We start from the raw sequence: 12,005 nt of genomic DNA on the forward strand, positions 1-12,005 counted from the left end.
TGGGGACAAGTTGGCACACCCTGGGCCTTCCTCCCCAGGCTCCTCAGATTTAACAACTCCACAGAGTCCCGAGAAGGGACATAGTAATTTGTGGAAGGAACAACTCAACGCTTCAACTGCTATTTTAATTTTTGCTGTCATTTTTTAAATCCTGCATAAATGCATCCGCCTTAAATGAAGTCCCAGGAGTTTTCCTGGGGCTGAGGAAGAAAATGCTTCCCTGGCTAGGAAGCTTCTAGAAGACAAGAGGAGATGAATGCTTGGAAGAGCTCCAGCGGTCCTTAATGTAGCATCACAGGCAAGGAAAGGCAGACTTCCAAATCCCTTCTCTTTTCCTGCCTCTCTTATCCCTGAGGTAGGTAGGGTTTAAATTGTTGACGTAGATACTCATAAATTAATTCTCAGTAAGCAAGTAATGCAGTCACTTTGCCCTGGAACTCTGTTGGCCGTCATTTCTATACTATTACATGAAAAGCTAGTTTAGTTGTCAAGGGTAAAATTTTGCCCTTCCCCAGCATGTACCCAAGGTTAGGTTTGTACAGCTGAAGCTCCAACACAGGTGAATGGACCTGAGGAAAAGGAAATTGATACAAAGCTCAGGGAAGAAACCCTTACTTTGTGTTGGAAAAAAAAAACAACTGGCAAGTAGCCATTTCCTTGTGAATGTAAATTACCTAAGCAATGTTGGTTTCAAACTTGCTTTAGATTCATTTCTTTTCAGAACAAGTGCCCTTAATTTCTGTGTGAAAATGTAAAGGCTTTGTAATGAGCAGGCAAGTCTTTGCGCTGAAATGGAAACATTTATTTTCTCTTCTTTATTCTTTTTGGCCTTTTCCCATATTATGATAATTAACCACATTGACTCTTACATTCTAGGAGAAAATGCTGACACTTAGAATTCAGTGTAAAAGCATCTTAAAAATATATGTATGTATGTATATATATATATACATAGTGAAGATTTTAGGAAGCAGTGTGATTTAAATCAACATTAAGCTCATTTTCTGGACGATGCACGGACAAACTAATGTTTATCAGGTAAAAAACATGCTATTTGCGGAGTCTTGTCTAAATGAAAATTCATGTGTTTGGCCCAATTTTTGTGGGCAGCTCTTATTTTAGTAGTTAAGGCAGAGAAAAGATTACTAAAACTGGAGTGCTCTCTGGAGTATTATTTACTCTCTTGCCTGCTGACTGAAGAAAAACTCACAACATAAGAACAGTGGGTTTCAGTTTTATTCCAGGACCTTACTGAGGACTATAGCCTGGGAGAGAGCCTCTCAGATACTCTGAGGAGCTGCTCTGAAGAGGTAGGGGAGAAACCAGTTTATGTGTGAATTTTTTTGGTGAAGAAGTATATGTCGTCAAGCATCAGTAAACGATTGGCTTGACTAATCACAAATATCTCAAGTTAATGATATAAGTGCTTTTCTATGTATGAGAAGATGCAAGAATCGGGACCACTGAAATTGTTCCTTAGATCTATGCATGTTCACTATCTAGGGGCCCATATATCCAAAGGCACAGGATGCTTCCTGTTCTTCCACCCTGAATTCCCCTCAGGGCACATCGTCTGCATGGATTGAGACTTAACCCTTGTAAAAGGGGCTGATGAGGGACACTCTTTGTTCTGTTCGTTTCCATGTCTGTATTTATACTGGAATCTCTTCCCACCGGCCTTCCTGTTCTATGAAATCTTTACTGTCATGATGGCTCTGTCCAGAAAAAGGATTTACCCCTACTAAATCCCTAATAAACTGAATGGTTAAAAAAAGATGGTAAATTTTTTTTCTTACAGGGTGTTAAATAAAAAATGTTATGCTTACATGTGAAAACATATAGAGCTTTAATATCTACATGTCATTTTAAGTCCATCCAAATACATAATACTGTTCTGAACAACTAAGTAACACAGTTTGGATCAGCCTTCCAGGTCTTGGGCGTTGCTCCAGAGGCCCCGAGAAATCAAAGGTGAGGCCTTATTGTCCAGAGAGAGCAGGCATTCACTTCACGTGGCTGCTGTGCAAGCAAGTGCAGCTGGTCTGAACTGAGATGTGGCTGTTAGTGTAAAATTGATGCTGAGTCTTTTTTTTTTTTTTTAAGTCAGCAAAAGAAAACCAAGCTAAACACTATCAGGGTTGGTGATTAATAGCATTGGTGTTTGAAAAAACTTGACTGCTCCTGTGCTGCAGAAGAAGCACCTCTGTTCTAAAATACAGTCTTGAAGAAAAGCTAAAAGGACAGGGAATCAATCTTCAAGCAGAAGCCAATGCAATTTTACTAACAAGATGTCAGTGTAAATCTCTACACATTTTGACTCACAGACTTCATTCTGAAAATGCACTCAGTGGAAATGGCCAATGTCTTTTTTGCCTTCAAAGTGTCTTTCCTCACCTGGTGTCACTCAGGGAAGTACTTTCCCCTTAGAGGAAACAGAAAATGCCTCCCGCTTGAGGGTCACAGCATGAGATCTTCTTGCTGCTGGCAGTCTTGGGGTCCAGGTTGGATCTTTCTTTAGAATCTAGAACTTTGAACTTTCCACAAGATAAAGAATGTAGTCAAGCATTAATTTGCACTACTTGTCAGATACCAACATACTTAACACTGAAAATTTCCAGATTATGAAATAAGTATATATATAAAGCCAATATTTTACCTCCCTTGGTTCACAGGATGAACGGTTCTGGAAAGTTGCTTTTGGAATGCTACTCCAGATTCCCATGATGAATTTACCCAAAGGGCTATCGTGTTTATTTTGTGGCCCAGAAAGAAAATGCAATACTACACACACAAGGTTTGTACCAGAGAATTAGGCTGGATTTGATGAGAACCAAGATAGCAGGAGGGGCTACTTACTGCAATAGATCATTCATAGTCCATGTGGGAGCTTCTAAAATGGAATGTAAGATATTAAAGGAGATACATTCAAGCACACATAGAACATTCTCCAGGATAGAGCATGTGCTGGGTCAGAAAACTCATAAAAAGGAGAGAAATACAAAAAAGGATGTTCTCCAGCCACAATGGAGTTAAATTAGAAATCAATACACTTTGCAAAGCCAAATATCTGGGCATACTCCCTAAAGACTTTTCATGTTGGGAATTCTTAGGCAATTTGCTCACTGTTTCTTCATGGTGTTATGGGGTATGTGTGGTATAAGATAATGAGGCAGAGGGATAAGCACTGGTTGTCCTGGATAAATGATACATAGACTCAGATGTAGACCTGGGAATCCAGTCTCCAGGCTGTGCTTCAGGACTGAAATTTGCAATCAATTTTCCTGGGGGATTTCTCTCAAATTGTAATTGATTCTGGGACTTAAAGACTTAGTAGGAAAAAAAGTATGTAAAATATCTCCTTAGTAATTTTTATGGATTTTTTTTTCCTGAACTATTTTGGGTATTTTGTGTTAAATAAAATATGTTGCTAAAACGAATTTCATCTGTTTCTTTTTACCTTTTTCTTTTGGCCACACCACACAGCTTGCGGGATCTTAGTTCCTGGAACAGGAATTGAACCCAGGCCACAGCAGGGAAAGGGCCGAATCTTAACCACTGGGCCACAAAGGAATTCCCTCTTTTTACCTTTTTAATGTGGCTACTAGAAAATTAAAAATTACCTATAAGGCTCTCATTTTGTTTCTACTGAAGAAGAGCTCTGTGAGGCTAAGGATTGGCTTCCTCAACCTTAATTTCTTATGGGCTCTGTCTTTAGAATGCTTTTTGTAGCTTCTCGCCCCTGAACTAGGTACATTATGGGCTGAGACACTCAGTGTGGGCTTTCTATAATTTCAATCTGAATGGTTGTTGACAACTTACTTAAAAGTCCCTGAATGATCCCTTTTTGGCAGAAAGACCAATTTCCTTTACAAAACGCTTTAGCTTTGTAGGAGATCCCTTATGGCAGAACAAAGCAGTATTTTCATTTCTTCCAGTTGCCAAAAAAGTAAATTATGTGGTGTTGTTTGTTATAAAGAATTTGGGATCTAAATTTGTAAGTTCAAGTATTGCCTTTGCTGCTATGTGACCTTGGAAAAATCTCTTTGTCTGAGCTTCTTTATTAATTAAATTGGATTGAAAGTACTTACCTACCTACCTACCAAGTACACTTGTGCGTTTCAAATAAGCCTTTGAATGTAATAGAGCTTTGTCATCTGTGACCTGCTACACAACTGTCACCTGTTGCTTCACATTCAAAAGATGTGAAAGGATCAGTACTTTTCTCTCTCTTTCCCTCTTTCTTTTTCCCTCTTTGCCTTCCTCTCTCCTTCTCTTCTTCTGTCTTCAGAACTTGTAGAATATCTCTCAGAAAAGATACTAAGGAAACAAATAGTTCAGAATCAAAGATGTCTTGTTAAAGAAAAGCAAAAAATAAAGATCCATATACCTCAGTCCTCAGAGAAGCAGGACATTCTTACAGCCTCGGACAAATTGTGCCCTCTGAGGAGCCTGGATTCTGGGAGAGCGCAGTCTTGTGAAAGACCTGAAACAAAGGCTTTTCAAGTCCTCTGGAATTGCTCAGGGTACTGGGACAGTACCCTGGCAAAGTTATTAGAGTTTATCTTTCAGAATTGTTTACTCAAAAGGGCAACCTGAGGATAACTGACTGCCTGCCCTTATCATCTATTTTTAAGAAAATAATTAGAAAGAGGTAATTATTGCTGTGTGATGCTTTTGCATTGACGAATTACAGGACCTTAAAAAAGTTTTTTTTGGTAAAATGGTTAAGGAGAGAGGTTTAAAATACTGGTTCACAATATGCAAAGGAACGTTTGCTTGTAGCATTTAAAATGCATCATGTAAATATGTAGTACTTTTTCCTCTTTGGGTTTACTTTAGAAATACTAACAGGATAGCTAGGTATCCATATTTTCAAAGTGATTAACAATGAAATTCTAATTTAAATACTTTTGACATTATTGATTAAAGTCACTTTACTCATTTTAATTTACTGCTTGGAGCTTCTTTAGATACCAATGATGTTTAAAAGTATCTTTTAAATATAGGTAACTAAATTTCCGAAGTAATTAAAATAATGAAAAGATTTACAGTGAGGAAAATTTTTATATTAATGTTGAAGCAGACTATTAAGAAATTCTGTAACATTTATCAGGGAGGAAGAAATTTTTCTCTACCGTTCTAGGTTCTTCTGGCTGGTCTAAGAATTAAATTGACATGAGATAGATTAACAGGAGAAAATTACAGAAACGTTTAATAACATGTATACATGGGAGAGACCCAGGAAAACAGAATCACGTCCAAAATGATCAAAGCCCTCACCTTAAATACTGTCTTCAGCAAAAGGCAACAGAGGACATTGCGGGTAATGGTTGGGGACTTCAAAGGAGAGGAAGGCATTTCACATGGAAGTAGGAAAGGAACTGTTTGGTAAAGGAGCGTTTGGTGGGCCAGCAGAGACCAGGGACAGAGTGGACTTTGATCTCTAGGCCCACTGAGTCTCTCCCATCACACCCAGCACTTATTCCTGACAGGTATCTCTGCTAATAACTCTATTCAGCTCTAATACTTGAATTCTTTAGGTCACTATGTGGAAGTAAAAAGAAAGACTTCCTTAGTCTTCTGTTTCTTAAAAATAATCAGCCTAAATTAATGCTAAAGCCAAGGAGACACATTTTGGGGCAGCAAATGTTTCTCTCCCAGACAGTGAACAGTTGCAAACTTTTATAGTCAAGGCAAGGACAAAGTTTGTCTTGGGAGAGTGGTGGTTTTTGGCATAACATGTTACTTCTTGTATTTGTGCCAAGGGTGTTTTTTTTTTTTTTTTTTTTTTTGTAGGCGGCAACAATACGGACATGTTTAATATTGATGAGTTTGACCTCCTGGGAGTTAAAGCATATGCACCCTTTTTGAATATAAATGCTGTTCGGTTTATATGGCAAGCGCATAGAAATTTAGAGCTTAGCATTTTAATCAAGTCTAATCTCTTAGAATTTTCTGATCCCCATCACCACCTTGCCATTTTGTCAAAAAAAAGTTTGAAAAATGAAAATTTGAAATGACTGCTGATGTTCTCTCAAGGAGATGCAAGGTCTGCATGAACGTAAAAGCAGCACTATGTGTAGTAACCTTTCCTAAACCATATGTCAAGCTCATTAACGGTGTTTAAGATGACCAATTATTGAAGAAAAGACCAATACAGTCAACCAGTATTTATTAAAGAGCCATGCATGTTTCTGCAGCCAGGTTGGAGGAATACTGTACGTGGCCTTGCGATTACCCCACCTCTAAACTGGGATGTGGCTTTCCTTTTTCCTCTTTAAAATTTATCTTTTCTTGTTCAGCGTGAATCTTCCAGCTGCCAAGCTCTTCGGCGGGAAGAGGCATTGGATTCCGCCGGCAGAGATTAAGGTCCCTAGACCCAGGGGCGCTCTCCACGTTTCAGCGCTGGGAGCGGGGCCGGGTGGGGGGTGGGGGGGTCCGAGAGGGGCGGGGCGGGGCCGAGGGCAGGCAGGGCGGGGCCGAGGGGGCCGGTAGGGGGCGGGGCCTAGCGCGTCCCTCACGGCCATTGGTGGCGCTGCGTTGAGCGCGTTCGGTTCCGCGCGGGCGGGCGCAGCCGCGGCGCGTTGTGCGAAGCGCGGCAGGTGCGCGGCCGGCCTCGCTCCTCCCAGCGGCTCGCCAGCCACCCTACTCGCCGCTAGCGCTTCGCGGCCGGGCCGAGGGGCCGGCATGGCCTGAGCGCCCGCGGCTGTGGCAGCATGGGGAACCAGGACGCGAAGCCGAAGAGGAGCGCTGGCGATGCCCCGCACGGAGGCGGCGGCGGCGGCGAGGACACGGCCGGGCCCCGCGAGGCCGAGGGCACAAAGAAGGCGGGCGGGGGCAAGAAGGCACAGGGCCGGCACGGCAAGGGGGGCGGCGGCGGGGAGTCGGGCAGAAAGAAGAGCCGGACGGACCCCAGGGCCTCGGTCTTTTCCAACCTGCGCATCCGGAAGACCCTGTCTAAGGGCAGAGGTGCCGGCGGCTCCCGTGAGGATGTGCTGGACCCCCAGGCCCTGCAGGCCGGCGAGCTGGACAGCGCCCACTCGCTGGTCACCAAAACCCCGGACCTCAGCCTCTCGGCCGACGAGACGGGCCTATCCGATACCGAGTGTGCCGACCCTTTCGAGGTAACGCGTCCCGGGGGTCCCGGCTTGGCCGGGGTCAGGGGCCCAGCGGTGGCTGAGGATTCGGAGACTGCGGCGGGGGCGCAGGATGGACAAAGGACCAGCTCGGGCTCGGACACAGACCTCTACAGCTTTCACTCGGCCGCGGAGCAGGAGGACTTGCTCTCGGACATCCAGCAGGCGATCCGCCTGCAGCAGCTGCAGCAGCAGCAGCAGCAGCAGCTCCCGGGCCCCGAGTCGCCCCCGGCGTCGCCCCCCTCCGCCGCCCCCCCGCCCGGGGCCCTGCCGGGCCTGGACCGACCCCCGCCCGGCCCCAGCGCCGAGCCGGCGCCGTCCGCGCGCCCCGACCGGCCCCCGGCCGCAGAAGCGCCCGCGGCCGCCGCCTTGCCGGCTCCCGGGTCGGCTCCCGGGGAGCCAGGGGCCGCGGACACGGACGAGGAAGGCGAGGAGGACGCTTTCGAGGATGCGCCCCGAGGCTCTCCAGGGGCTGAGCGCGGCCAGGCGGCGGGAGAGGCCCAGCGCAGACCGGGGGCGACGCGCGAGGAGGGCGCGCCGAAGCCCGGCGTCCCCGCGGCCGCCTCCCCGCCGCGCAGCCCCGCGCCCAGCCCGCGCCGCCCCCGGGCCCGCCCGCTTCTGGCGCCCTGTTACGTCAGGACCACCACCCGGCAGCTCAGCTCGCCCGGGCCCTCCCCGTCCCCGTCCCCCAGCCATAGCCCCCGGGTCCAGAGGCGGCCGGAGTCCTCCCTGGGCCGGAGGTCCGGAGCCGCCGCGGCCCCCGCCGCCGCCCCGGCTAGGAAGCCCCGCGCGGGCCGCAGCCGCTCGGCCGACTGGACCGCGGAGCTGGGCCGCGCGCCTGGGACGGGGGTCTCGGCGCACCTGGCGCAGCGCGGGGCTGGCGGCCTCCAGGATGTTTTCGCAGGTGAGCGCCGGGCTCCGAGCCCAGGGCTCCTGCCCCTTCGAGACGTTGCGATTTGCATACAGGGTCTTAAGAGGGAACAGCTTAGTCGCCTCTGTCCTAAAGTATCTCTAGAAAGGGCCGCCCTGTCCACTTCTCCCAAATATCCCAGGTCATGCCAGACACATCAGCTCCTTTTGGGCACCGTTGCAAAGGCATCATTCTTTTTCCCTCCTCCTTCCACAGCATTAAAAATAACGAGATTGTTCACTGTCCTCTGACACATCATCTATTCTAGGACTGCTCTGATGTACACTCCTGTGTGCACGCATGTGATATGTAGTTTCTCTGCGATCGGGGTGGACGCCTTAATGAACTTAGATGGTCACTCCTGTGTCCTGACAAAACCAAATCTGATACGTGCTTTCAGGAAATTAATACTTAGTGAAATAGAATATTAGGGGTCATTTACATTTGGTTTCATGGCCCAATCGAGACAGGGTGTGGCTTGGAGACAGTGATGGTGAGCAGGCCAGAAGTACGTGGGATGCTACTGGTACCTTACCAACGTGTTATGGACTCGGCAAAGCCGATTGAAGGGTCAGCTCATGGTGGTAAATGCCGAGTGGTGTGATGAGTTGATCCTTGCTTAAGTCCCACACCTTTTAAGTGCCCGCTGGTAGAATGTCAGCTTGTTTGATGCTCGCTAACTTCTGTTAATTATTAAATGCAATAATTGAGTGTAAGAATTTAAGGAGCAGGGAAAAATGAAAATTTATGCAGGTTCCAGTAGGTTGTGATAAGTATTTGAATGATTAAAAATTTCAAATGTAATTTGAAAAGCTTAAAATTTTAGGTTCTATTACTTTAATAAATAGGTTATCTATAAAACAGTAGATTATGTTTCTCCATGAGCATGGCCGCTTCTTAGCTAAATGCTGTTCATGTTTGGTACTTACCTGTACTGGCCACATTTTAAGTTTCATCTATGGGTTATCTTTTATTTTACATTTATAGATTATTATACTTAAGAGCAGCCGCTTCTATTCATTTTGTACGCTTGCTCTCTCTTTTTCTTCTCCCTTCCCTTTATTGTATAGGTTAAGTTAAAAGAAATGTTTATAGTCTAATCTCCGTTAGATAAATTGTTAAAAAAAAACAAAACATAAACCCCCCCAAAAGTCTGATTTTGAAGGAAGAGGATCGGAAAGTTCTTTAGTTAATTTTTGTGAATTTAATGTCGGTGAGAAATTGAGTATTTCCTCCTTATTTAGGTAACACTCATTTTGTATATTATTTTTCTAAAAATGAAAATATCACCATAAGTAAGTTGATCATTCATTACTCGTAATGGCTGTTCTTAGCAGCTTTAGAATTTGGAAATATATTCATTTCTTTCATTTAACATATATTTATATACTGGGCCAGCGATATTATCCCAGGCGATATGTTAGATGCTAGGTGATATAAAGATCATTGAATCATGGCTCTGCCTTTCCAGGGCTCACTGACTAAGTGCACAGGAGCACATAGAGATATAGTATGTTGGGTTCATCAAGTGTGCAGTGACTTACCTCCTTGGCAAGGGATGAGGAGACAGGAATTCATAGGAGGATTGGCAGAGTCCTGAAAATCATAGGACCCTAAATAGGTTGAAGTTTTATTTTCCTTAAGGAAAAAAAAAAAAAGGAGAAAGGGTATTCTTGGAGCTAGCATTTCACTTAAATTAGCTATGTATTTCCACATTTGAAATTTGGGACTCTTACAGGATTCCTGTTCAGGAGGTACCTGAGTTTTTTGTTGACTTCTTCAAGCAGAAGTTTTTAATACTGTGCAGAGTTAGTTGCAACTATATATGTGTGTGTGTGTGTGTGTAAATATATATTTTAAATTGAAGTGTAGTTGATTTGCAATGTTGTGTTAATTTCTGCTGTACAGCAAAGCCAGTCAGTTATACACATACAGACAGTTTTTTATATTCTTCTCCATTATGGTTTATCCCAGGATATTGAATATAGCTCCCTGTGCTGTGACCTTGTTATTTGTTCATTCCATATGTAATAGCTTATATCTGCTAACCCCAGCCTCCCACTCCATCTCTCCCCCAACACCTTCCCCCTTGGAAACCACAAGTCTGTTCTCTATGTCTGTGAATCTGTGTCCGTTTCCTAGAGAAATTAGTTCATTTGTGTAGTGTTTTAGATTCCACATGTAACTGATACATATGGGGCTGCACCTGCTTTATATTTGATATAGTTGGTCACTGACCAGTGTAGCATTTTCTATATATTTAGCTCACCCACTCACACACACACACACAAAAGAATTGGTAGGTTTAACCTAATCTTGTAACTGGTGGGCAAATGGAGGTAAACAAAGAGATGAAACTTCTTCAAGGTCACACTGTGATTCATTCAGAGACTGAGCCAAAAATAGGAGCTGAGTCTACTGATTCCAGTCTGAATATTCTTGCTTACTACTCATTTTTGGAGGTTCAACACTGTAAGAGTTCATTTAGAGTAAAAACTTTAAAAAAATATTGCAGAATTTAAGGTCTTCACATATATGATTTTTCCCGTTTCTGTTATTAATAAGGTGAATTCCTCTCATTGTTCAACATCTGGCCTTCCTGGGCTGGATGCAGGATAATTGCTGGTCAGTGAAGCAGGTTTTCCTCCAGCCAGCTCTCAGGGAAGCTCTCCTGTGGTGGTAGCATGAATCCAGGGTGACACAGGCCTCTGTTCCTCAGCTGTTGTCTGTTTCCTTGTCATCTGGCTTTACATTTGGTTCTTTACCAAATGTCTTCTATTTTATGGGTATCTTGGAAATTATTAGAGCCCTGGGGAGCCCTGGCATTGTCCTCAGGAAAATTGTTTTCTGGCCTTAATTTGCATGTCTTTGGATCAATTAACTGCCAGCTGCCCTTGAAGCAGGTGATAGTTATATCTATAAGCTTCCATGAACATCTTTTATTTTTAAACCATAGAATGAAGGTTGTCAGCTCTGCAGGAAGGAACAGATGTTTTTTGCTCTTTACTGCCTTCCAAATGTAGGGAGAAAATTCATGTGAAAAGAAATCTGCGTGGCACATGTTTGTGTTTCTTTGGCAGATTTAACAACATTTAGCAATAATGGGGGCCTAGACTTTATCTTGTTTTAGCTGTTAAGGAGCTGATGATGTCTTAGGCCACTGCACTGAAATTTCACAGTTAATTTGTTTGAAAATACAGCTTTTTCAGTATCGAGTGGCAAAATTGCTATGAAATTTGATTCCTTTGCATGTGCTCTACTTATAGCCAAAGCTGTTGAATAGAATTTTGCAGTTAAAGTTCAGACGTGAAATGTTAAATTTGTGGTGCTGAATCACTTTTGGTAGAAATCTTTCCGAAGTCAATTATGTGCTTATCTTTTTTTAAAAAACACATGGACTAAATGCTTCCTGTGTTTTAACTGGCTGAATGTCATCTTTAGGCTCATCACAGTTACATCCCGTGAAAACACTGGTGTTGCCCTCAACTGCTATTGAAGTGTAATAGGTTGGTGACTCCAGTTGGGCTGTTTGTGAGGTTTTGTGTCTGTGTGGTTTTCTTGACTTTTTCCTTCCTGTCAGCTATTGATTCTTTTTTTTTTTAAGCTCTTTATTGGAATATAATTGTTTTACACTGTTGTGCCAGTTTTTGCTGTACAACAAAGTGAATCAGCTGTATTTATACGTATATCCCCATATCCCCTCCCTCCTGCAACTCCTTCCCACCCTCCCTATCAGCCCTCTTAAGTCATCACCCATCATTGAGTTGATTATGCAGCAACAGCTGTTGATTCTTAGAGCTGTCTTTGGTCTCTACCCGCCCCCCATACTTCTAATTGATTTTTTCTGATCAGTTTGTTGTTGGCTTATAAATCCTGTGATTATGATGTTAGCTATAGTCATTGCACTTCTACTAAATGCCAGGTTCTGTGTTGGTACATTACATAATTATTTCTAATGC

General features: G+C 44.0%; 1 protein-coding gene across 1 annotated transcript in view; it reads left to right on the top strand.

Annotated features, from left to right (window-relative positions):
* Positions 1-6,716: 6,716 nt before the first annotated feature.
* LOC130854242 (formin-2-like) overlaps positions 6,717-12,005 on the top strand; it is a 239,910-nt gene continuing 234,621 nt past the window's right edge. The window contains exon 1 of the mRNA XM_057736971.1: positions 6,717-8,040. Coding sequence (XP_057592954.1) covers positions 6,717-8,040 — 1,324 coding nt within the window. The remainder of the gene's footprint in view (positions 8,041-12,005) is intronic.

Source organism: Hippopotamus amphibius, chromosome 5 (genome assembly GCF_030028045.1).
Source record: "Hippopotamus amphibius kiboko isolate mHipAmp2 chromosome 5, mHipAmp2.hap2, whole genome shotgun sequence".
NCBI classification, from domain to species: Eukaryota; Metazoa; Chordata; class Mammalia; order Artiodactyla; family Hippopotamidae; genus Hippopotamus; species Hippopotamus amphibius.